Source organism: Pimephales promelas, chromosome 9 (genome assembly GCF_988280905.1).
Source record: "Pimephales promelas chromosome 9, fPimPro1.hap1.1, whole genome shotgun sequence".
Lineage (NCBI taxonomy): Eukaryota > Metazoa > Chordata > Actinopteri > Cypriniformes > Leuciscidae > Pimephales > Pimephales promelas.
In genome coordinates, this window is record NC_142777.1 from 30,971,068 (window position 1) to 30,996,862 (window position 25,795).

At 37.2% G+C, this 25,795-nt stretch overlaps 3 protein-coding genes and 1 long non-coding RNA gene across 5 annotated transcripts; 3 read left to right on the forward strand and 1 right to left on the reverse strand.

The window, feature by feature from the left end:
• The first annotated feature begins 1,183 nt into the window (after positions 1-1,183).
• mmp17b (matrix metallopeptidase 17b) lies at positions 1,184-9,362 on the forward strand. Its single transcript, XM_039649283.2, has 11 exons — positions 1,184-1,336; positions 2,396-2,528; positions 2,619-2,772; positions 2,941-3,049; positions 3,159-3,330; positions 5,463-5,639; positions 5,777-5,903; positions 6,266-6,336; positions 6,515-6,664; positions 8,018-8,287; positions 8,391-9,362. Exons 1-11 carry the CDS (start codon positions 1,184-1,186, stop codon positions 8,723-8,725), a joined length of 1,851 nt encoding a protein of 616 aa, XP_039505217.2. The 3' UTR covers positions 8,726-9,362.
• LOC120461146 (uncharacterized) lies at positions 1,331-8,562 on the reverse strand. The gene is made up of 4 exons (XR_005618097.2): positions 8,438-8,562; positions 6,504-6,624; positions 2,606-3,299; positions 1,331-1,748 (listed from the first exon to the last, which is right to left on the reverse strand). It is a non-coding gene; the product is annotated as an uncharacterized LOC120461146 (long non-coding RNA).
• A 234-nt stretch (positions 9,363-9,596) lies between the features above and the next one.
• LOC148977578 (saxitoxin and tetrodotoxin-binding protein 1) lies at positions 9,597-11,008 on the forward strand. 2 transcript variants are annotated; one of them, XM_089134987.1, is made up of 6 exons: positions 9,599-9,759; positions 9,879-10,027; positions 10,113-10,177; positions 10,260-10,370; positions 10,464-10,568; positions 10,887-11,008. In XM_089134987.1, exons 1-6 carry the CDS (start codon positions 9,643-9,645, stop codon positions 10,913-10,915), a joined length of 576 nt encoding a protein of 191 aa, XP_088991113.1. In that variant the 5' UTR covers positions 9,599-9,642; the 3' UTR covers positions 10,916-11,008. The 2 variants fall into 2 exon arrangements, with proteins under 2 accessions (XP_088991112.1, XP_088991113.1); XM_089134986.1 differs by having other exon boundaries at positions 9,597-9,759; positions 10,464-10,905.
• A 1,616-nt stretch (positions 11,009-12,624) lies between these two features.
• LOC120461141 (alpha-1,3-mannosyl-glycoprotein 4-beta-N-acetylglucosaminyltransferase B) lies at positions 12,625-25,177 on the forward strand. Its single transcript, XM_039649279.2, has 15 exons — positions 12,625-12,892; positions 14,884-15,036; positions 15,109-15,240; positions 16,157-16,290; positions 17,728-17,774; positions 17,860-17,973; positions 18,068-18,143; positions 18,229-18,343; positions 18,721-18,851; positions 18,950-19,057; positions 20,385-20,581; positions 21,537-21,615; positions 22,396-22,471; positions 23,726-23,838; positions 24,807-25,177. Exons 1-15 carry the CDS (start codon positions 12,805-12,807, stop codon positions 24,822-24,824), a joined length of 1,581 nt encoding a protein of 526 aa, XP_039505213.2. The 5' UTR covers positions 12,625-12,804; the 3' UTR covers positions 24,825-25,177.
• Positions 25,178-25,795: the final 618 nt, after the last annotated feature.

The following is a 25,795-nucleotide window of genomic DNA, read 5'->3' on the forward strand; positions in this document are numbered from 1 at the left end:
ACCTTGATCCCTATGTCAACAGATTTTCAAACAGATTGTGGTAGAGCAAGTACAAGTGTAACACTTTTTCATTTTTTTCTCATGTTTTCGGAAAATGTTTAGCTTAAAGCTTTAAATCCACACACAGGCATACCAACATACAAATTGGCACAAGACTTTAAAAAATATATTTTTAGCCAATAAGCTTTGAATATGCGCAGTCAGAAATGGTTAAAGTTGAAGTAGACAAAGGCTAATGTTTCTTTTCTATCATTTAGTCTACATTATTGTAATGGCAGCATATATAAATGACAAATACATGTTAATTAAATGAAAATATGACCCTAAAAGTTTTTACACTGTCCTCAACACATCTACACACCTGTGACACATCTGAAACTGTCAGAGATCTCGATGTGACAAGGTTGAGAGATTGAATTGCAGATCGTAAATGACACATGCAGATGCATTGTGCAATATATTGTATGTATTGAGTGCATTTATGTCTTTTTTTTTCAGCTGTCTTTCTTTGACCGAGTCAGACACTTGTGATTTTATACACATTTATATGCATACATGTGTCTTTGCCCTTGTTTCCTGTAAGTCTCCCTCCCTTTCTTACACTGTCCTCTGTCCTTGTCCCCTGAGACTGCCAGTGTTTTCCTTTAATTCCATTATTCTATAACTCTTCTTTTCTGTGCCCTGTTCCCCCATCCCTCCTCTACTCTAACAACCCGTCCTCTCCCGTCTCATTTCTTTAATGAAATGACACTTGCCAATTTAATTAAAGCCCCGCATCCGCTACGCTTATCCTCTTTTCTTTTAAAATGAAACACATAAAACCTCTGCCGCCTTTTCATCCTTCAATCTTTGATACTTGTCATCTGCAATTCAATCATGCAGCTTTACAACCAAAGCAGTCCACAGTGTAGTAAAAATTATTTTAGGACTGAAAGAGGTCCTAAGTTAAGCAATCCCTTGTAATGAGATTGCACAACTGATTTAATTTACATTCTTTTACGAAGTTGTTGTTGTCCTTTAGAATAGAACATTGAATAATCATTACTAAATGATCTCCAAACTCTGCATTTACAGTGCTGCCATCAATCCTACAATTCCTCAATACAAGAGAGGCCACCATCTCAGTTTCAGCAAAAATGACGTCTTTGAAATCACTTGACTAAGGAGGATTGACATTTGTATTATGGCAATGTTTTGGACAGCAGTGGTTTTCTACATGTGTGGACGTACAGTGGAAGTTTATGGAACGGCTGATAAAGATGTACTGCCAACCAGTCTGGCAAGAACCGCTTTACCCACTGTCATACCCACAGAAGATGAGAGCATTAAACTTGTGGTGAGAATGTGTCTTGAACTTATACACAATTCTTAAAATGCCATTTTCACAATTTGTAAAATAAGTCTTTGATGTCCCCTGATTGTGTGTGTGAAGTTTTAGCACAAAATACCCCACAGATATTTTTATATAGCATGTTAAAGTTGTCACTTTTTGAAGGTTTGCAAAAACACACAGAAACATGGAGGCAAAATGACAAAATAATTAATCAGAATACCTAGCAAAAGTTTCTCCTGCTCCTAGCTCATGGACAGCTCCTACTCACACTCTCCGCCTATGCGAGTTTTGGAAGGGAATGATTCAGATTTCTCATGCCACAGCCACTAGAAGACAGACGGGGGTGCTCACGTCACATCTACGTCGTTAAGCTCTGTTTGAGTCGGTTTGAGTCTGCGTGTCAGGAACGGAAGTCCTAAAAAAAAAAAAAACTCTAAAAATGTGTTTCACTTGTCTCAATTGAGCTCAAATGAGATGGCTCTGTCCACTTCTTAGGTATACACTGGAAAAAAAAAAAGCTTTATCTAATCAATAAAATTGTGGCAACATATTACAAGCAATATTATTAATTAAATTGCACAAATTAGAATTAATTAGAATATTAATTTGATTAACTATTACTCAATTCTAATTTGTTTCATTTAATAAATAATATTGCTTGTAATCTGTAGCCACAATTTTATTGATTAGATAAGCATATTCATTTTTAAAGTGTACTATCTATGTTAATAATGCATAATTAGCAATTAGCTTGGGGTCATTCTTTTTTGTGTGTGTGTGTGTGTGTGTGTGTGCTTTTAAGTCTCTTCTCCTCACCATGGCTGTATTTATTATATGTACAAAAAAATACAATAAAAAACAGTTATCAATTATTATCAATGATGAACAGTTCTGTCGCTTTTTTAATGGAAACTATCTTTTTTTTCAGGATTCATTTTTTCAGGATTATTTTAAATAAAATCTATCTATTGTAACAATATAAAAGTCTTTCCCGATCAATTGAATGCATCCTTGCGGATTAAAAGTATTACTTTCGTTCAAAAATGTTGTTCTGTTTGGCAGGATTGGCTCACAAAGTATGGATACCTCCCACCCCCTGATCCATCTACAGGTCAGTTACAGGCCTGGACAGCTGTTACTCAAGCAGTGAAGGAAATGCAGAGGTTTGCTGGTTTGGATGACACAGGAGTCTTAGGTAGGAGTCACAGGAGTCTTAGTCCCCCCCACTCTTGAAATCTCAGTCGTATTGAATGCCTTCCTTAATTCCCTCACCTTCCTGTCACAGATGAAGCGACTGTTCGGTTGATGCAGACACCCCGTTGTTCACTTCCAGATGATGATGAACAAACCATCCAGCTTTCAGCATTACACGGTGATGAGGAAAATCAAAGGATGAAAAGAGCCGTGTCTACCTGGACGAGAAGAAATATCAACTGGAGGTTAGAATGATTATTTTACCAGTTGTGTTTTTCTTCCTGCTTTTTCTACCTTAACACACTTGATAGTTAGTTTACAGTATCCCAATAAAGTAAAGACTGAAGAAAAATATTAAAAACATGACGTGTAAACAAAATGTTTGTTCTTGGTCCAACTATCTTATTTCTCAGGTTGCGCTCTTACCCTGCATCTTCTAAACTGTCCCGTGAAATGATTCGCTCCCTTGTGTTCTACGCCCTCCGAGTTTGGGCCGATCCAACAATGCTTGAGTTTCATGAGGTTATGGCTATACTTTTTAAAACTCAAAAATTAGCACATTGTTTCTGATCTTAACAATGTTCCTGTTTTTATAGGTTCATGTAAATGCATGTTGAACTATTTTGAATAGGTGCGAGGACCAGAGGGAGCAGATCTCCAAATAGATTTCTTGCGTGGTCCCCATGGAGATGGATATCCCTTTGATGGAGCAGGGGGATCTGTTGGCCATGCCTTCTTTCCATCAGACCCAGACAGGGCAGGGGGAGTTCACCTGGATGCAGAGGAGGAATGGGCTTTCAGAGGTAATTTTGCAAAACACAAAGCCAAAATAAAACCCATCAGGGTATATCAGTACATTATACACTGATATTAATATAATGACCAATCACTTTCATGTAATAGCAGCAATCAAAATGATTTTGATTCAAAATCTAACCCCACCCCTAATACTACCCATCTCCGCCCCCTGATCCCTAACCCCACCTCTAATCCTACCCATCTCCACCTCTAATCCTACCCATCTCCGCCCCCTGATCCCTAACCCCACCTCTAATCCTACCCATCTCCGCCCCCTGATCCCTAACCCCACCCCTAATCCTACCCATCTCCGCCCCCTGATCCCTAACCCCACCTCTAATCCTACCCATCTCCGCCCCCTGATCCCTAACCCCACCCCTAATCCTACCCATCTCCACCCCCTGATCCCTAACCCCACCCCTAATACTACCCATCTCCGCCCCCCTGATCCCTAACCCCACCCCTAATCCCACCCAGCTCCACCTCTAATCCTACCCATCTCCTCCCCCTGATCCCTAACCCCACCTCTAATCCTACCCATCTCTGCCCCCTGATCCCTAACCCCACCTCTAATCCTACCCATCTCCGCCCCCTGATCCCTAACCCCACCTCTAATCCTACCCATCTCCTCCCCCTGATCCCTAACCCCACCTCTAATCCTACCCATCTCTGCCCCCTGATCCCTAACCCCACCTCTAATCCTACCCATCTCCGCCCCCTGATCCCTAACCCCACCTCTAATCCTACCCATCTCCGCCCCCTGATCCCTAACCCCACCTCTAATCCTACCCATCTCCTCCCCCTGATCCCTAACCCCACCTCTAATCCTACCCATCTCTGCCCCCTGATCCCTAACCCCACCTCTAATCCTACCCATCTCCGCCCCCTGATCCCTAACCCCACCTCTAATCCTACCCATCTCCGCCCCCTGATCCCTAACCCCACCTCTAATCCTACCCATCTCCTCCCCCTGATCCCTAACCCCACCTCTAATCCTACCCATCTCCTCCCCCTGATCCCTTACCCCACCCCTAATCCTACCCATCTCCTCCCCCTGATCCCTAACCCCACCCCTAATCCTACCCATCTCCTCCCCCTGATCCCTAACCCCACCTCTAATCCTACCCATCTCCGCCCCCTGATCCCTAACCCCACCCCTAATCCTACCCATCTCCGCCCCCTGATCCCTAACCCCACCTCTAATCCTACCCATCTCCACCTCTAATCCTATCCATCTTCACCCCGATCCCTAACCCCACCCCTAATCCTACCCATCTCCTCCCCCTGATCCCTAACCCCACCCCTAATACTACCCATCTCTGCCCCCTGATCCCTAACCCCACCTCTAATCCTACCCATCTCCACCTCTAATCCTATCCATCTTCACCCCGATCCCTAACCCCACCCCTAATCCTACCCATCTCCTCCCCCTGATCCCTAACCCCACCCCTAATACTACCCATCTCCTCCCCCTGATCCCTAACCCCACCTCTAATCCTACCCATCTCCGCCCCCTGATCCCTAACCCCACCCCTAATCCTACCCATCTCCGCCCCCTGATCCCTAACCCCACCCCTAATACTACCCATCTCCGCCCCCCGATCCCTAACCCCACCCCTAATCCTACCCATCTCCTCCCCCTGATCCCTAACCCCACCCCTAATACTACCCATCTCCTCCCCCTGATCCCTAACCCCACCTCTAATCCTACCCATCTCCGCCCCCTGATCCCTAACCCCACCCCTAATCCTACCCATCTCCGCCCCCTGATCCCTAACCCCACCTCTAATCCTACCCATCTCCACCTCTAATCCTATCCATCTTCACCCCGATCCCTAACCCCACCCCTAATCCTACCCATCTCCTCCCCCTGATCCCTAACCCCACCCCTAATACTACCCATCTCTGCCCCCTGATCCCTAACCCCACCCCTAATCCTACCCATCTCCGCCCCCTGATCCCTAACCCCACCCCTAATCCTACCCATATCTGTCCCCTGATCCCTAACCCCACCCCTAATACTACCCATCTCCGACCCCTAACCCTACCCCTAACCCTACCCATCTCCACCCTGAGGTGCTACTGAAGAAGCCCCTTCTTCCAAAAAGCTCATTGTGCTCTTAATATTTACACACAGCAACTGGGGGCACAGATCTGTTCACGGTGCTGGTTCATGAGCTTGGTCACGCCCTCGGACTGACCCATTCATCAGCACGGCAATCTGTTATGCGTCCATACTACCAAGGGCCCCTGGGAGACCCACTCCACTTCAGCCTGGGACATCACGACCTTCAGCACATCACAGCCCTTTATGGTAACTGTCGTTAAACACCTCTATTGGAATCTCTGTTCGGCAGTCATAGCTCATGGGATTCGTGTGAAATCTGAATATCATCATGTACATGAGACTTAAATAATCTATTCTGCATGTGTGTGTGTTTATGAATTCAGGTAAGAGGGGTGACCATATTCCAACTGACAGGCCTCTTCTTGTGACAGAAGCTCAAATGCGTCATCGACATGGAGGAATACACAGACTCACACACATGTACAGAGATGCACACAGTAATTTGGACAGGTAAGCGAGGATCAATAAAACTTTTTGAATTGAACATCAAATCAAAATTGAGCCTACTAATGCATATTCTTTATTGTGCCTAATGCTGGAATACTACTACAAATATAATATGAAAGGATTTTAAATTGAATATAATTTTAGATTATTGGAGTATGTTTTATAAAATAATAAAAACTCTAGGAAATACACTAAATGACAGACATGTGTTCTGAAGTCTGTTTTATTTTGTTTTTAAAGACAAAGAAATTTGAATATTTAAACATCTCGGAAATGTTTCTTGGAAAAATGTTTGTAAAGTTTGTTCAAATGCATTTTAATGAAGAGAAAAATATTTTGAAATGTCTCACTTTGTCTCAATCAAGTTCTGTGGATCGCTGTAACACCAGTTTTGATGCAGTTGCCAAGATTCGAGGAGAGATTTTCTTCTTCAAAGGTAGAATGAAATAATTTAGGGCTAATTTATTGAGTTTGTATTCACTTTCACCACTTTGTGTTTTCATCTTGTTATTGTTCTACCTTTTATCCATTCATTCAGTGTCACTAATATATACAGAAAAAATAATTTATTCTTATTCCCCCCTTTTTAACTATCTCTCTTACCCATTTTGCAGGGCAGAACATGTGGAGAGTGAACAGAGGTGGTCTCGTGTCAGTCAAGGCTATTCCTGTACAGAGACTTTGGTCGGCTCTTCCTTCTTCACTGCCTCCACTGCGAGCAGTTCTGGAGAGACACACAGATCATGCCATCATCTTTATCAGTGGTCAGTTTCCCACAAACCCACATTTTTGTGCTGATTTCAACCCCACTTTTGTGAGTTCATTTATCTAATTTAAAGAATAACGATTTATTTTACTTGGTCTCGGTGCAAAGAATAAAAATATGGAATGTGCAAAAAATGTGCAAAGAGCATTAAATAATTTTTACACTACACTCTCAGAAAAAAGGTACAAAAGCTGTCACTGGGGCTGTACCTTTTCAAAAGGTAAACTTTTGTCCATTGTATGTGCTAATATGTCCATTTCACGAGCTAATATGTACATTTTTGGTGTTAATATGTACATTTTAGATGATAATAGTTACATTTTAGGTGCTAATATTTACCTTTTAAGTGTTAATATGTACATTTTATGTGCTAATATGTACATCTTAGGTGCTAATGTGTACTTTGTAGGTGGTAATATGTACATTTTAGGTGCTAGTATGTACATTTTAGGTGCTAGTATGTACATTTTAGGTGTTAATATGTACATTTTAGGTGCTAATATGTACATTTTAAGTGTTAATATGTACATTTTGGCTAATATGTACATTTTAGGTACTAAATATGTACATTTTATCTGTTCATATGTACATTTTAGGTGCTAATATGTAAATTTTAGGTGCTAATATGTCCATTTCATGAGCTAATATGTACCACTAAGGTACCAAAATGCAGCCTTTGGGTACAAAAGTGTACCTTTTGAAAAAGTACAGCCCCAGTGACAGCTTTTGTACCTTTTTTTCTGAGAGTGTAAGTGTAATTAGCAGTATTTTTAAGTATAAACAGTGTTACATTTTAAATAGTTAAATAGTTTAGTACATTATAATAACAAAAACATATTCAGTGTACATGATTATATTTAATCATAAGTGGATGCTGCCTTTTTGGGACCTAACTTGTCCCTATCCCTATCCCTTACTTGTCCCTAACAACCAAACCCGCCTTTTGAACAGCCTTTTGAACACAAGAACAGTGGCATGGTGAGTATACTATAGAGGATTTAGTTTTTGACACAAACAAATCCGCCTTTTCCGAACTGAAAAGGGAAAAGGATGGAGAATGGCAGCAGAAAAAGGCGGATTTGGTTATGTCAAAAGCTAAATCCTCTATACTTACTCACCATGCCACTGTTCTTGTTACAAGATGGGTTTCTTTTGTAATATGTCCCGGCTCAAAAATTACAATGGTGGGCGGAGCCAGTGTAAATAGTTTTTGCCAACAAGATGGGCTATTTGCGCGAGTGTCTATTTTAAAATTGACACTCTGTAAAAATATAACTTATATAGACAAAATGAAAACACACTTTTTAGATGGTTCCTAAACCCCTGCCACTTTTATTTAACACACATGCAGGTTCCCAGGTTTGGCTGTTCAAGGGTCTGTTACTCCAAGACGGTTTCCCTCAGCCTCTTTCTACTCTGGCGAATGCTCAATCAGAGGGAACGTGGCAAGGATTGCACTGGGACCCTAATCAGGGTGTGGTGTGGGGGTCTTTGAGAGAGGATGGAGAAAAAGGAGAAAGCTCAGAGGAAAGCAAAGTCTGGAGAGAGCTTACTGAAGGAGGAGTGAACGGAATCATCACTGAGAATGATGACGAGAGAGAAAGGGCTGGAGACTTCAAGGGTGTGTTGCTTTTAGAATATTTATACAATACAGCAATGTATGGAGGTATGTGTAACAGTGTTTCACAACACTACTGACTTTTTTTATCCTCTACGTCAATCAGGTTGGACCTACGTTTTCAAAGGCAACTCCTATTGGAAATTTACTCACCCAGGCTCAGCCCCTGAAGAAGGATACCCCAGACTATTGGCCGCCGATTGGTTGGACTGCCCTCAGCCGTCCTCTTCCAGCCCCGGTGACATCTCTTTGATCTCCCACTATGGTCAACGGGAGCTTCGTGAGCAGAAAGGGCAAAGAATAATCGACCAGATCAGGCACAAAGACAAACCAAGAGATAAACCTCATAGCTGGGACTGTCCATGTTTAAACAGTGCAGTGACTCAAACTGGACCTATTTTACTTCTGCCCATTTTATTTCTGATCACTGTGATTTGTTAATTTTTTCCACTTTCAAGTTCACAATCATACCCAAAAATGATTTATATTTTTCTTGACTTTTAATCTCTGATCAAAGGAAGACGTATGGATATAGTTGGCTACTGTTGTTGTGCGTATACAATAACTCCTGAAACGCTGGTCTTATTTCTCTGTTAATTCTAGTTGCTAAACCACCTTAGAATTAGCAAGTTAGGTTAGTTATACTGCAGCATATTCTTGTTCATATTATCAAACAAAAATCATCAAAATGAATGATGTTAATCAATTACAGTTTAGAGTCTGTCAGTTCACTAAAGCTTGTGAAGGAGGCAAATCTGCACAATACTATATGCCTCCTTCATAAGCTTTAGAGTTTAAAAGCATAATGATATTATACATATTGATCTCGAAGAAGCAGAGAGCATCCATTGAGTTCCAAAATCTGATTTATTCATGATTTATCTTTATTAAAATAGTGTGCGAATTTAGATTGAAGATAAAGTGCAAAGAAAAATGACTTGGTAAATACCAATGTACTTTTTAAAAAACTTATTTAATACTGTGGGATGAATGATCAAATAATGATATAATAAAATCTATATAAAAAAAATATGTACATTTGTTTTAACATTTTATGGAATCTTCTATAAATATGACTTTTTTATTCTTTTTTTTATGTACCCACAAAATATGGCAAAAAAGAGACAAATAGGAGCATTATTTTATTAAATACTGGCATGCTCTGTTACCTCAGGAATTTCCAGGTCTCTAAAGTCCAAAGTTTTTCCCACTTTAATAATTTTGGGTTTTTTGGCACTATGGCATTACAAACAACTGTTGCGTCACTTCAGAAAAAACAGATGATAATGTGTGATACGCAGTTCTATTTAAAGCACTTGTTCCCCAGGGGATGCAGTGTAACTTTCTGAAGTTCTACAATGTTGTCTTTGGTGGTTTTGACTGCTTTTCTGGGCCTGTTTAGTTTAAACCAGGCCACTCTGCCAGGCTGTAAGGAGCTCATAACGCCACTAACCTTGGATGATGACTCTAAAATTGTAAGTATTTGCAAGTATTCTTTCAAAGTAAACAAACAGCAGTTTATAGTGCCTTATTGTCTTAAAATTTAAGACAATAAGGCACTTAAATTTCACAATTTCTATTTTCTTCCAAACAGATCATGGGGAAATGGATCTTCCTTGAAGGCATAGCTGATCACCAATTATTTACAGATATATTAATGACTGTGAACAGCTCATGGGTGGAGTTCGGCCCAAGCAATCTTACGCTTCCAAACATGGTATCTCTCAGTCAAGGGAACATGCTGTAAGATTGTCCTGTTTTTAAACATGTTTTTGAATACATTTATCATCATGACCAGAATTCTGAATCAGATCACTCTCCTCCTCAGGAAAGGAAAATGTGAGTTTACCTCCATCAACTCAGTTCTTAAAGACAGTACCTTTTATGCCAATGGTAAGTTAACAAAAAGCGTATTCATTTCTGTCCAAACTCATGAGTTCAGAACAGGAATGTTTTACTGTTGTTTAATCCACAGAGACTGACACAATAACAGAGGGAAAATTCTTGCCAGCCTGTCCAGAGTGTCTAACCATGAGCTTCGTCAGCCAATTCAAAAATCAGACCATAAAAACACTGTACTTTTTCAGTAAGTCACAAAATCCATATAGATGTAGACATTACATAAGGTTAAAGTAATGCAATTCATGACAAATTGTGTGTGATTTTTCCCTCCTTGCAGAGAAAGAGAGCAACCCAACCCAGTCTGACATGGACATGTACTGGAAGCAAGCCGAGTGTCTTGGATTCAAAAGAGAAGCCCAGTACTCCTATGATGGTGTAACAGGTCAGTTTGGGTTTCAAGCACTTGTAGTTTTCATTGAAAGCCTCCGATTTTAGTTCAGATGTAGAGAAATTAGATCCTGGTCAGGTGAGATTCAACATCACTTCTTGCTTACTAAATCTATATAAAACGTTCAGTTTAATTTTAACTCATGATACAGAAGTTACAGGTAAATCTCACAAAATCTTTCACAAATATGTCAAGGTCATAATTTAAAAAATAAATCATAATGAATTGATATGCAATTAATTCACACTGTAAATTGATATTTGTATCTATTTAAATGTAGCTCTTTTTTTTTTCTTTCTTCTCTCACCGCAGAATTCTGTGTCAAAGGACAGCCCGTCTGACTGGAAGCCAAGTTTGGACAAATCAGATCAATAATAAATGTGTTTTTTGGGGTTTTTTTGCTGCACAAAATAAATAAAATGTACGAACCATTATGACTAAAAGAACAATGTGTCTGTTATTCATCTTGGTGTGCATTTTTAATAAACCAAGATAAAAAAGGGTCACATTCGTACTTCATAAAACTTTATTAGAAAAATATATATATAAATGTGACTGTGGGTAAGATTATACCTTTTGGGATTGTCCTACTTTCTCATGGTCCTTCGGACAAGGACATGCCCACAGTTTTATGCACTCAATTGATTCCAATTCATAGAACCTGTTGTGTCACTTCAGAAAAGATAGAGAAGTACTATATGTGGCAGGCATGTTAGAGAAACAGACCTTCTGTGCAAGTATGAAATACAGAATATGCTTTCCATGTGAAACTAACATCCTGCTCATGATAAAGAAGACCGTTGATATGATTTTTGCTTAAATTATTTAACACATCTGGTCTTGCATTTGGATACAAAAAATGCCTGAAGCTGTGAGTGCAACTACATTTACACCTCAAAGACATCAAAACTAGTAACCGGTTTATGTTTACATTTACGTGTTGTTAGAGACTACCATCAATGTTGGGTGCAAATAATTAGTAACCCAATTACTAAAGAAACCTCTTCATTTTTCTGTATTTTAATAAGTTACTTCTTGCATTATACTGTAGTAGACTATACATTAATTTCTCAGCAATAGTGGATTTAACATCAAAATTGAATGCTGCAAAGTATGTTTTTTTAAGGTAACCTTCTCCCCTTTCACACTGGTCAGTTCATAATTTATGCAATTGTATATTGTTTATTTGAAAGAATCCTTGTATTGTTCAACTAGTCAAGGTTGATTGGATTTAGAGTGTAATTCGTAATAAGTAATCTAATACTTTTTAAAGATAGTAATTAAAGTAATTTAATGACTCTCTTAAAGGTGTAATTAGTAGCTAGTAATTAATTACTATTTTAGAGTAACTTACCCAGAACTGAATATCATCCACCACTAGGTGTCACTTTCCCCCCATATAATCTTCCATGGAATCCGAACTCTCCAGATCACTTCTATAAATGTCCAAACCTTACACACAGCTGATCTGATTACATATTGGAAGTCCAGTTAGACCACCATGAAGAACAGCTTTGAGAGACTTGTAAACCACCTTTAAACCAACTTGTCTGAGGCGTATCTGACTGTGACTAGAAAAATCATTATTTCTGGTTAGTTATAGATAGATCTGGTAGTTATGCAAATCTTAATATTATTTGTAAATGAATATTTTTAACAAGTAAAAACTTCCATATTTCTCTATAGGCTATTTATGCATGGTAACAAAACTCTTTGGTCTTGACATTCATTTACACAGTATACACGGATCGTTTTTTAATGTCTAATGGTTTTCTAAACTAGCTCCTTTAAATTCAAGCAGATACACGTAATATTCCAATATCAAAATCTAATACGGATAGAAATATAGGCATTCAAGCAAAATAGGTTAAAATGAACAGTAGCTAGCTGCCTACACTCCTAGAAGCAGCGTCCTCATGAATATGCTGCAACGGATGAATATTCATGAGCTACACAGGTGCAACGTTTAAAGGTGTGAACGAATTTTTTTTTTTTTTTTTTTTTTTTTTACTTAGTTCCTCGTGCGATACTATATCATCAGTTGACAGCTCGTTTTGCGACAGTGAATGTACCTGAACCGGGTTGGACAAAGTAGGAGTCCTTTTAAAATGCTATTTATTCCAGTTCAACCAGACGGGGAAGAAAAGAAAGCTACCTGTTCTTAGTGGTATCTTGAGGATTTTGCCTTCCTAAGAGCGTACGAGTAGTGTTCCTGTAATCCTGGGATGAGATGAGGCCCTGGCATGGCAAACTTTTCTTCCTCGCTGGTTTTGTACTATGTGTGTTGACGTTATCCTCCTGGCACACGTCGAAGTCAGGTGAGTGTCATCATCTTGTAGTGCCTGTGTGGATGGCCCCTAAATTATTCGGATTAGATATCAGTCATTTAATCATTAAGTTAACACTTTTTTTGCTATATGTTTGTCAATTTCTCTGAATTGATAGTCTGACTGAGTTTTAAAATCAATGCCAATGATGCAGTAATTGATAGCTTTCGAGAGATGGAAACCATATAGTTGTCATAGATAGCCTACGTCAAATTTGAAAGTTATAAACAGAAATATAGCCTATTGATCTATTTAAAATTATGATATTTTATTTTTAAAAGTATTTAAAATTATGATATTTTATATTTATATTTTAATTTATTTGTGGAGCGAGGGTAAGAAAAAAGAGAAGCAATGTTGGGCTTTTTAAAAGAGAGATCCAATCCTGCTCGTTTTAAAGAACCCTTGAGCTGTTGTATCTTACATTAGCCTATAAATTTGAATCTATACTGTGTGGGAAGATGATCACCCTGGTTTAGCTCGGCAATATCCAGACACCATAAACTGAAATAGTTTTTACTAAACTTAATATCTCTAGTAACATACATGTTGTTCAAATGATGACGAGTTAGGACAATCATGGTGGAATGAACGTCAGCTAACAGCTGTTGTGCCGAATTTCTGCCAGAATCCGACTCCAGGAACTCATTCTTAACATTTCTTGTATTTGTCCAGCCCTTTCCAAGATGGAAAAATATTTTTTTTAAGGTGATTGTGAAAGTAAGATTTTAAACACTCAATTAGACAAATAGTGTGTTTGTCTAATTGACAACGTCAATAAATAGTGTGTTTGTCAATACACGTCAATAAATTGCATTGTGACATCGCGTGAGTAAACACTGGCCGGTCAAAGAAAGTCGCTGTTTGGATTTTTACCGGATCATTATTGGTGTGATTATTATGTTTCTAGCATGTTTGGGGACAGTTATTTTTGATGGAGTATAGTTGACTTTAAGATGTAATGATTTAGAATGCATGTTAAACTGACATCTTCTAAACGTCTATTTGACATCTGACAGGAAACAGACGTATTGCAGATGAGCAAACACTCTTAAAAATACGTCTTCCAGATGTAAACATCACATCAAATAGGCTTGTGTTATCTGGGTAGACTTATGGTATCTAGGGTTGACCAAAAAAATGTAAACAATCCCATAAATTAGGCTACTCAACCACAAGTCATCCTTGGTGTGTATGACTTTCTTCTTTCAGCCAAACAGAGTTGTATAATAAAATGTATCCTGGCTCTTCCAAAATGGGAGTAGTTTTATAGTAGGCTACCTAAGATTTTGAAGCCCAAAAAAGCACATAAATCATGAAAGTAAGCCATACGGCTCCAGAGGGTTGATAAAAGCCTTCTGAAGCGAAGCAATACATTTTTTGTAAGAAAAATATCCATATGTATAACTTTATAATCCTGCTTTCGGTAATGGCCATACTCGAGTCTAGTTCCCATGGATGAGTGAACTCAGAGTCTCTATATGGTGATATAATTATGTCAGAACGGACTTGTAACTTAATTGACAAGCCCTGATAAAATCGTATGTGTATTGACATATATCAAAATGTGTATTGAAATGCCAAACAACAACCACAACAACAAAGTGCCGCAAAGCAAAGAATTTCATGGAGCTCATTAACAGAGATGAGCTAATCTACCATCTGTAACAGCAATTATTCAACAATGCAGCCTTCCTTAAACTACAGACTTTCTTAAAAGATAAAGTTATATTTGTTTTTTTGTCTGCAGAAAGCCAAAGGAAGCTTGCTGCTTGGTGTGTCTGTAGCCATTAAACATGATATTTGATATAAATTGTATGGGTTAGGGATAGGGTTAGCCCCCCTCATATTTTTAGGAACTAAATATTTTCTGTGAATTCAACATTGTGAATTCAACAAATGCGGTTGATAAAGTTTAACTTGTTTTGGGCCCAACTTCCCTTTAATTCACATCCAGAGATGATTGGTTTTCTATTCTCCAGAGAACTTGCCATCGCAGCTGCATTTGGTCTATGCGAGGTTACTGCGGGCAGAACAGCGTGGGGCGGTCTTATCACAAGAGCTGCTTAAAGTCCTGGGCCACCTACAAAACCGCAGCATTGCTCTATCTAATCTCACAATCAGAAACTCCTCAGGTGAGTCCAAGCACTTTTCCTTCTGTAATATTTGTGTCTGTTTGGTTGTTCACTATTTTTTCTGTCTTTCAGCTGAATTAGAAACGAGAGTCATTCAGCACTTGTTGCCATCACAGCCTAATGCCCTCATCTACTTGCCTCATCTGAAAGAGCACAAGGACAGTCTGAAACCCATCGTTCACCTGGGGCAGCGACGCACTGGAGGTATGTCTCCCATTATAGCTTTTTGCGATTGTATAATTGCAGTGCTTGGAATTTGCAATTGAATTAGATTTAAACAATGTCTTATGCCCGGTTTCACAGACAAGGCTTAAGCCTAGTCCCAGACTAAAATGCATTTTTGAGCTGTCTTAAAGGGATAGTTCACCCAAAAATGAAAATGATGTAAGACTATAACTGAACCCTGAGGTACCTTATCCTTATTAAAACATTTTATTGCTCTTTATGTACATTTTAATAATGACCTATAGCTGTTGTTACACTGCAGATGATATTTATGCATTGTTTAACTTCCTGATGCTTGTTTAGTGTTGTGAAAGCAGCAAAGCATCTCTGTTGCAGCCTTTCATTTGTAATCATGAGCTAAGCTTAGCTGAAACTTGAACACTTTTTTCTCTTTTTTTTTTTTTTTTACACTTTTTTGTATTAAATTTTTGAACATGTGCTTTTATGTTTCTTTTTTCTTTGTCAGTTAAAGGGATACTCCACTTTTTTTGGAAATAAGCTCATTTTACAACTCCCTCAGAGTTAAACAGTTGAGTTTTACCGTTTTCGAATCCATTCAGACGATTTTCTTATATTTCGAAGAATATCAGTAACCAAACAGTTTCTGGTCTCATTGACTTCCATAGTAGGAAAAAAATATACTATGGAAGTCAATGAGACCAGAAACTGTGTAGTTACTGATATTCTTCTAAATATCAGAAAATCGTCTGAATACATTCGAAAACGGTAAAACCCAACTCTGGGGGAGTGGTAAAATGAGCCTATTTCCAAAAAAGTGGAGTATCCCTTTAAGTTGTTTCTAATGTTTTTAAACACATACACAATAAATGCTTTATCACATGCATTCGCCATAGGCTGACATGAGCTGACACACAGTGTTTAACTGTTTTTGCAGTGTCTCTGGTGTTAGGAGTGCCCACCGTGTACAGGCAGAAACAGAGTTATCTAGTGAACACACTCCAATCTCTCCTATATGACCTTTCAACTGCAGAGAGGAAAGATATTGTCATTGTAGTCTTTGTTGCTGAGGTAACCCATTGACATCTGCTCTTTGTTCTCTTATATATCAACTTTATGGTATCATTTCATTCCTCTTAACCTCTGTTTCATTTGGTTTTACGTTGTTTTTCTGTTTTCTTGAATGTTTTTTGACAAACATTAAATATGGATTTTTGATAGAGCTGTGAATGAAGAAGACCCCAAAGATAGTTCTTTGGCCATTAGCTTTGAGGCTATCTATATGCTAGTAAATTTCTTAATTGACAGTATTTCTCTTTTCAGAAAAGATTTGATCAAAATATTGGTCAAATCTTGCACTCTTTCCAAATTTCTGTCCAATCTATTGCTCTCTATAAGGAGAATACACCTTACAAAATACCACCTTCCCCTGACTTTACTTAGGAAACCATGGTTTACCTAACTGAATGGCTATTGGCCAAAGAAAAAGAGGAATCGTTTATTTGAAATAGAAATGTTGGTAACACTTTAGAATACGGTTCCTTCGTTAATGAATAACTACACAAGAACTAATGAGTAACACAATATTAACAATCTAGTAACTATTATTAACTAACAAGAAACTCTGATTAACGAACTAGTAAGTAATAGCGCACAGACGAAAGTGGTAGTTCACTATTAAGTAATCAATAACTACTATTTTTTTTAATACTTCCCAGAGAACTACTGAAAAAGTTTATTAACAATCTAGTAACTACTATTAACTAAAATAAACTCTTATTAACGAATTAGTAAGTAATAGCTCACAGATGAAAGTGTTACTAGATACTTCTGTGGGAATTACTAATTATTTGGATCCGTATTATAAAGTGAAGATCATTGGAACTAACTAGTAATTACTCAAGTGTTATTACATGATCTAGTCATGATTTGTGCAAACGTTTGAGATTTTTGGTAAACTTTAGTATACTTTTAGAAAATGTCTTTAGTAACACTTGAGTAATTACTAGTTAGTTCCAATGATCTTCACTTTAGAATACGAATCCAAATAATTAGTAATTCCCACAGAAGTATCTAGTAACACTTTCATCTGTGAGCTATTACTTACTAATTCATTAATAAGAGTTTCTTTTAGTTAATAGTAGTTACTAGATTATTAATAAACTTTTTCAGTAGTTCTCTGGGAAGTATTAAAAAAATAGTAGTTATTGATTACTTAATAGTGAACTACCACTTTCGTCTGTGCGCTATTACTTACTAGTTCGTTAATCAGAGTTTCTTGTTAGTTAATAATAGTTACTAGATTGTTAATATTGTGTTACTCATTAGTTCTTGTGTAGTTATTCATTAACGAAGGAACCGTATTCTAAAGTGTTACCGAAATGTTTTGTAACATTATAAATGTCTTTACTGTTACTTTTGATCAGTTTCATGAATTCGTATAATTTCTTTCTAATGGTACTGTTTTATTGTTCTTTTCATTGATATGTATTTTCATTCTTCGCTTAGACAAATGCAACTTTTGTGAATGCTGTTGTACAGAGTGTCCAGACCAAGTGAGTGTTTCATTAACAACTCATCTGTTTGATCTTTCTGTAAGCCGGCTGTGCAAGTAACTGATCACAATTTCACTCCGTGTAGTCTCCCAAATGCTGTCAGTTCTGGATTGATTGAGGTGATCTCTCCATCTCCTCACTTTTACCCAGACTTCAGTGAACTGAAGGAAACTTTTGGAGACCCTAAGGAGCGAGTCAGGTTAGAGATTCAGATTTGCTTGTGCTGTTGTGTGAATACTCTCGGTAACTGGAAATAGTTTATTAATGTGATCCATTTGTTTTATTGGTCACAGATGGAGGACCAAGCAGAACCTTGACTACAGTTTCCTCATGCTGTATGCGCAGTTTAAGGGTACATACTATCTCCAGGTAATGCCAAAACAATGCCATTCAACTCATTGATGCTCTGTTTAATTGCTTTTATAATCAGTCTGTATGTTTGCATATGTTTCAGCTAGAAGATGATATTGTAGCAAAGCAAGGATTCTTTGAGTCCATGAAAAAATATATAGAACGGGTGCTTTTCGAGGAGTGGCTTTTCCTGGAGTTTTCCCAGCTGGGATTTATTGGTCAGTGTGTTGTCCTCTGTGTTGATTAATGTTCTATCCTGTTATCTTCTCTCCCACCATTTCTGTTTGTTCAGTTGTTTTATTCACACACCATTTTGTTATTTGAACATAACAGTCGGTGTCAGTTCCAGAAGTGGAAAGGTTATAAATAAAAGCTTTCTTGGTTTGAAAACAAACAAATCTATTGCTAGAATTTGCTTATGGACGTATTTGCACTTAAAAGGACAATTCAGTTCACATGCTCTCAATTATTTAAATAGTTTCTTAAATCAACCAGGAGTGTGTTTCCCAAAAGCATTGTTAGCCAACTTTGGTCGCAAGTTCCATTGAACTCATGTATACTATTATATATGTGTACCTGATTTATCATATTCTAGGCAAGCTTTTTCGCACATCAGATCTGCCAATGATTGTGGAGTTCATCCTGATGTTCCACAAAGACAAGCCGATTGATTGGCTGCTTGATCACATCCTGTGGGTTAAAGTGTGTAACCCAGAGAAAGACTCCGTAAGTTTGGGTTTATATATTTTTTTTTTTGTTAGTTTGTTTTTCAGTGAGATTGGTGTAAGGCATATCATTGTGTATCATTAATTCTTTGCACTTAGAAACACTGCAGTGATGAGAAGGCCCGACTGAAGAGATCTTACAAGCCCTCCTTGTTTCAGCATGTTGGTTTGCATTCCTCGCTACCCGGTAAAATACAAAACCTAAAGGTAATTTAAATGTCCACTTTTGTAATTTAAATGTCCACGTCTATGCTAGGGTTTAGTTTCAGTAAATTAAAACTAAAACTTAAACCATAAATGGAAATGGAACTGTAAATGTAAAACATTATATATATATATATATATATATATATATATATATATATATATATAGTAGCATAATAAAAAAAGCATAATGTGTAGAATAGTGGCTACCTACTAAACCATCCAACAGTAGTATAGGTCTGTAGGCTTAGACAACAGCTTATCTACATTGCAAACGTGCATTTACATTATTTAGATTGTCACGTTTTGTCCATAGTGACTTCGGAATAACAGCTCAAAGTGATTCCTCTTGAAGCTGTAGTGTGTTTTCTGTTTTTCTGCTGTGCCAATGCATTATGGTTGTTTTTATTATTTTTCATCATTTGTTTTGTTATCTATTTTGGGAAGTCACCCAACAAATGGGTTACATGTAGTTCTTTATGGAAAATAAATTGGGGTAGGAGGAAGAATTTTAACCAGAGGTCTTCAAGCCTTCTGAGCTGTGTTCAAAATCGCCCCTATACCCTCATTCACCATTCCCTAGTAACTCTACCTACATTAGTCCAGTAATATAGTTGCTTGAAGGAGTGATTGAAACCAAGTGAACAAGACACTGAGTGTGCTGGAGGGGCTTTTGCATAGTTTGTGCTTTCTGTTGAATAATCATTTTCAACTTAGCAAACTAGCAGCTCCAGAAGTAATGAAAACATTTATTCCGTGAGGGCAGTTATGGACTAATGGTTAGAGACAATGAGTGCACTCGATAATGCCTACCGTGGTTTGGGACATCACTTCAAATGACTGTCCCTTCAAATAGTGCTCTATTTAAGGGTATGGGGGGAGGGGATTTTGATCCATTCTCTTACAAAGTTTATATCCAACCTGCTTCAGATCATCTGGATGTGATTTTCAAACCATCCTGAAAAGCTTGTTTAACTGGTTCAGGTGTGTTTGTTTAAAGTTGGAACTAAAATCTTTAGGACAATGGGTCCCTTAGAACAAGGTTGAAGCCTGCTGATTACAATGTCAAAAATTATTACACACTTCACCTTTAAAGAGACCGTACCATTAAAGGTGCAGCAATACAACGTGTCCAGAAAAGATAGGAAACTCTTGTACTGTGTGCTTGACATGATGCCTATTGAGAGAGCGTTCTAAATCACTCACTAATTCGATTACATTTCAGTGACGATGCTGCCTTGAAGGCAATTGCTTAAGTTACAAAATACAGCAGGGAAGCTCACTAGGTTTCGGATCAGAGCTTATGTGTTTTTCTGTATATGTTTTGCAGGATAAAAACTTTGGGAATCAAGTGCTGTATAAAGCCCACAATAATAACCCATCTGCAGAAATCAGCAGCAGTCTGGAGAAATATCAGTCTCACTCTCTGGAGAGAGCTTACAACGGACAGGACTTCTTCTGGGGCCTGACACCCAAAAGAGGAGATTATATTCTCTTCACTTTTTCCACGCCTCAAGCTGTGAAAGGGTGAGACACCAGCAAATGACATTTATGAGATGAGTTTACATAATTTTAAACTGGTACAGGTAATCTTGCTAAAGTTTTAGTTTGTCTTACAGGTACATTTCTGGGTAAACTATCCCTTCATCTATGTGCATTGTTAATATGTCTTATTTTGGATGTATAAAAATATAGAAGTAAAAGCCCAGCTGCATGAATGTATAGCGTATGTATATGTATAGAATGTATAGTGTGAATGTATAGCTGTCTGCTCGAGTCCTTTTATTGTTGAAAAAATGTGAACCGGTGGCTTCAGTTTAAGACCCTTTGAGCACGAAATTCTATATAGCCATTGTTTTGTTTGTTCGGGAGCTGAAGACACAGTGACGGCAACCTTTTTAAATCCCCCTTAAGCACACACAAACAAGCTTTAGGAATCTCTAAAATGGCATCAAATGAACTAAGTTAGGATCTAAAATTTAGTTGCTTTTTGGTGACGGCCTTGTAAAGAAATGTGAACTTCCTCAGTACTAGAGAAATATTAAGTTATGGGTGCATAAAGAGGTGCGTAATGAGCCCAGGGAAATTCCTGGCTGTTTAAACGAATACAAAAAAAAAAACAGATAAACAATGGATTGTTTAAATTGTACACATAACTTGACTACGCATAACCTCAGTGAAGTTTAACGGTGTCTTCCAGGTTAAATACAAGCTTTAACTTTAACTCTAACTACAGCATCTGTGGAAGGACAAACATTTCGACTCAAACAAAAACATAGTGTAACACAAATGGACTTACAATGAAACTTCCATAGACTGATTTGAGTTGTATGTGTGTGTGTGTGTGTATATATATATATATATATATATATATATATATATATATATATATATATATATATATATATATATATATATTATTATTATTATTATTATTATTTTTATTTATTTATTTATTTATTTATTTTTCACTCACTTACAGGTATCTTTTCCGATCTGGCAATATTGAGACAAATGGTGACCGGTTTTTCAACACAACAGTGGAGGTGCTCCCTAATAATGTAAGTATCATGCCAAGACTTTTTCTGGTCAAAGTAACACTCAAAAGATCTGCTTTCAGCAAATAGAGCTGAAAGTGTTGGGTTCTGGAAGAAAAACTGTAATTTAAACAACAACAACAACAACAAAAATTCATTTATTTGATCAAAATGCAGTAAGAACAGTAATATTGTGAAATATTATTAACATTGTACATTACATAATTGAGTCTTCCTACAATAGTTTTACACTGTGTTGTGTTTTATTTGATTAAATTATTTAGTGTGATTCATGGGACTGTAGTTCATTTTCTACATTTTTTGCCGTTCATCGGGCTGGTTGATTTGCTTCCTTAGTATTTATTGAAAAGTTTTTTTGAAATCCCTTAAATTCTTTGAAATCCCTTGCTAGGACCAATTCCTCCGATAAATGGGCGGTTTTCAGTTTGTGTTTAGTCTCTGTTGTTTGTGTAAGATAGGTATGGTCATACAGTAGCTTTAGACGTTGCATTGTGCTTTGGGACGTATGTGACTACACCCTTTATCTTTCTGTTATCATTTGTCTTCATTTGCTTGCAGTGATGCCTTGCTCTTTTACTTGTTAGTCATCCATTGATCTAAACCAACAGAAAGCTGACACCCATAACCAAATTTGTATCTTTGCATCACTCAAACTTTATCTCAATCCTGCTAGACTAGGATTTTTGGACACACTTTATATGTTACGGACATCCTTTTTTAATTCATTTGCACCCAAGTACAAAGTGCTGACTGCTGACAAGTACATGTCTGTCTGTTTTACAGAACTCTGTGAAAGAGAAGGTGGAGAGAGGTGAATTGTCCTGTTGTAAACCCTCATCCGATGGCTTTGTCGAGATAGGTACACAGCCATTATTGGTTTCCTGGTTCTTTTCTTTTCCCTCAATTGTAAAAGTTTGCATAAATATAGGCAGTTCACTCAATACTTACCAAGTATTACATGGTAAAAAAAAAGTGATGATACTAGTCAGATATGAGTATCAGAATTATGATTATTACTGGAAACTTCTGAAAGATTTGGCCCAGCAAGTGAAGTCTGTCAAGAACCGGTTCTTATTCAGAACTGGTTCAGTTGGTTTGTTTTTTCTTCCTTTTTTCGTGACATGACATCCTGTTTCATGAACAGTTCTTGAACTCTGCATTTTTTTCTCTGTGCACTGAGTGTACTATGACAGTGAATTTCATGAATCTATCGGAATCTATTCAGCAAGGATGCATTAAATTGATCAAAAATGACGGTTAAACTTTTATTATATTAAAAAAAGCTTTTTATTTCAAATAAATTGAACTATCTATTTATCAAAGAACCATAAAGAATTCCAAAAAGAATATTTAGCAGCACAAATAATTTCAACCACACTCTTGAGCTGCAAATCAGCATATCAGAATGATGAAGGATCATGTGACACTGAAAACAGGAGTAATGATGCTGAAAATTCACATTTGCCATCACAGGAATAAATTACATTTTAAAATGTATTCAAATAGAAAACAAATTTTAAGTTATATTTCACAATATTACTTTTTTTCTGTATATTTGATCAAATGCATTTTGAGACTTTTTTCAAAAACATTCAGAAATCTTACCGACCCCAAACTTTTTAACAGTATAGTGTACATGTACTTAAAGCTTGTGAGACTTAAATTGGTCAATATTGTTCTCTAAAAGACTTATTAATGGAAGTATCAAGTATCTGCAAAATGAATTGTATTACATTTATTAAGAACCAGCTAGATTTCTTGATTTTAGGATCAACTACTGAAATATTGGTTTCATGACAACAAGGGTTATTGATTTGAGGATCAAATTTAACCATGACATTGTATTTTACGACCGTTAATGATCGAACAAGGTTATCAGACACTATTTGTTGATAACTGGTCGGAAACATGAGCGAGTATGAATGTGCATGTCTGTAATACACACACCCGCTTCAATTCCAAACCACAATAAGAAGTTGGAGAACAAAAACTGGTTATGTAAAAATGTGAGGCCAATGTCTGGGATCAAGTGCTTTTCATGCAATGTAAATTGAAAGAGGCAGCGGTTTCCGTGTACTTTGTGATGAGATGTTAACAATGTTTGTGTTTGTAGGTTCTTTCGAGAATGGAGTGGCTGAGGGAGAAGTGAATGGAGCTTTAGAAGAAATAGCGGCCATGAGACTCCTGGTTCACTCTGATTCTGATGTCTGGGTCCTTCTCAGTGAGGTGAACCACATTCGTATCATCTATATACAACCTTTATTTGTATTTTGTATATGTATTTTTATTTTATTGAAACATGGGAAGGACTTGAGTTAACAGTCACTTAATTCAGAGAAAGGCATGCTCACATGTGCATTGTGTAACTCTATTACACCGTAATGCAGACCCAACCCAATTTTGTTGACATTTCACCAGGGAAATACACAACGGTTTGTTAGGACATTTATGTATGTGAGGTTTTTGTACCTTACATTTTGAAGGTCACAAATCATCTGTGAGACAAACAAATCCAGTCAAGTACTCATAGGGCTTGTCAGGGCGGTTTATTGGGTCTTTTATTAAAATGTAATGCTAAGCTTGTTAATCATTCTCCAACGTATCACTTCAAGTCATTTCCTTCACATAGAAAAGTGGAAATTGTATCTTAAAATTTCATATCATTAGAAACTAAGGACTCTTAATATGGTTTATTTCAGTAGAGGAAAATTAAGAAGGTTGATGTCTAACTTTAAATTGACAAAGATATGTTGGATATGGCGGACAAAGATAAGTTTCTTCGAACATCTATGCACTTAAAATTAGCATGCGTGTAATTTAACCAAGAGTACAAGATTTTCTCTAAAACAGAAAATGTATTTGTCTACTTTTTTTAGTTAAGAGATCAACAACAATGGAACAATGACCAACTCAGTCATCAGTTCCCTGTACTCTGTAATTTGCATACGTTTTGCAAAATTCTTGAAAATTCATTCACAGTATTAATCATTTCAGATGGATTTAAATAATTGTAAAGATGATGTATTAGAAAATTCTAAATTTTACTCACTATTTTTGCCTTTTTATTGACGTTTGTTTTCTGTGTAACTTGTAGATAAACGCCTTTTTGAGAAAGTCTCTGGCAGCTAGCCTTGTCTTCAGCTGTGACACAGTATCTAAGGTTTGCTTAAAAGTCACGTCTCTCTCTTTGACAGATCTTTATCAAAGTTTGATGAGTTGAGGAGAGAAGAGAAACTTGAGCCTCATGGTATCGTGTAATCCCCCCTGCTGGAGACAACAGCGCACTCTGCCGGTCTGGAAAGGAACCTCCCTATGCTTGAACGATTGTCATTGTGTGCCATCTTGAGGTCCAACGTAAATACTGAATTACAGGATGTTTCCCTCATGTATGTGAGCAAAGTATTTACACTGTTGTTTGTTACACTGTCTAAATTATTAATTATTTTAGTTTTTTATATTCATTTCTTTAAAAAAAACTTGAAGTGCCAACCACAACACAAGGTATCTTTGACCATATTTTATATTCAATTGAATTTAAATTGTCAATAAATGGCAGTAACACCAACTGTTTTCAACGCCTAATTTCCACTTTTCTGCTAATATAATATTCTAGCTTATTTCATATATATATATATTTTGTGCTTTTGTAATTTGCTTTACAAATTTTCTGTATTGTTTCCCTGCTATTTAGGTTTAATATTTTAGTTTTATTTTAGTGCTTCAGCTTAAACTTGTTTCAGTTTATTGCCAAGGCAACATTTCTAATTTGTTTAGTTTAAGTTTTTTTTTTTCAAAATTTCAGATAACAGAAATTAATCAAACTGGGAAACTGAAATATACAGTTTTCAGTTTTAATCTTGGTCTTGCTGTAGGTAATCATTCCAACATGGTTACTGCATAGTTAAACACTAGACTGTTTGTCCTTCCGAACACTTTTGGTGACCCTGTGAAAGATGAAGACACACATTCAGATGCATATTCACGATTGAAAGCAAGGGTGAATGAAAGGTAGGCATGTGGATAATAATGCTAGTCTATGAGACTCAGTTCCTCACTCCTCTGATGAGTCCTCTAAACTCTGGTTGAATATGTGTAGACTTGAATCCCAGATGAAGTGAGGTGACTGAACGAGAAGCAAACAACCACAGGGGCCTACAGAACCTAAACAGAAGGACTCACTCAC

Excerpts from the sequence above, each read along its gene's own strand:
- mmp17b (XM_039649283.2), top strand. The coding sequence starts at position 1,184 with ATGGCAATGTTTTGGACAGCAGTGGTTTTCTACATGTGTGGACGTACA. Across the intron at positions 1,337-2,395 it reads ATGAGAGCATTAAACTTGTG|GATTGGCTCACAAAGTATGG; the intron begins GTGAGAATGTGT and ends TCTGTTTGGCAG. Across the intron at positions 8,288-8,390 it reads AAGGGCTGGAGACTTCAAGG|GTTGGACCTACGTTTTCAAA; the intron begins GTGTGTTGCTTT and ends TACGTCAATCAG.
- LOC120461141 (XM_039649279.2), top strand. The coding sequence starts at position 12,805 with ATGAGGCCCTGGCATGGCAAACTTTTCTTCCTCGCTGGTTTTGTACTA. Across the intron at positions 15,241-16,156 it reads GGGGCAGCGACGCACTGGAG|TGTCTCTGGTGTTAGGAGTG; the intron begins GTATGTCTCCCA and ends CTGTTTTTGCAG. Across the intron at positions 17,775-17,859 it reads GTACAGAGTGTCCAGACCAA|TCTCCCAAATGCTGTCAGTT; the intron begins GTGAGTGTTTCA and ends CACTCCGTGTAG.
- LOC148977578 (XM_089134986.1), top strand. The coding sequence starts at position 9,643 with ATGTTGTCTTTGGTGGTTTTGACTGCTTTTCTGGGCCTGTTTAGTTTA. Across the intron at positions 9,760-9,878 it reads TGGATGATGACTCTAAAATT|ATCATGGGGAAATGGATCTT; the intron begins GTAAGTATTTGC and ends TCTTCCAAACAG. Across the intron at positions 10,178-10,259 it reads CAGTACCTTTTATGCCAATG|AGACTGACACAATAACAGAG; the intron begins GTAAGTTAACAA and ends TTTAATCCACAG.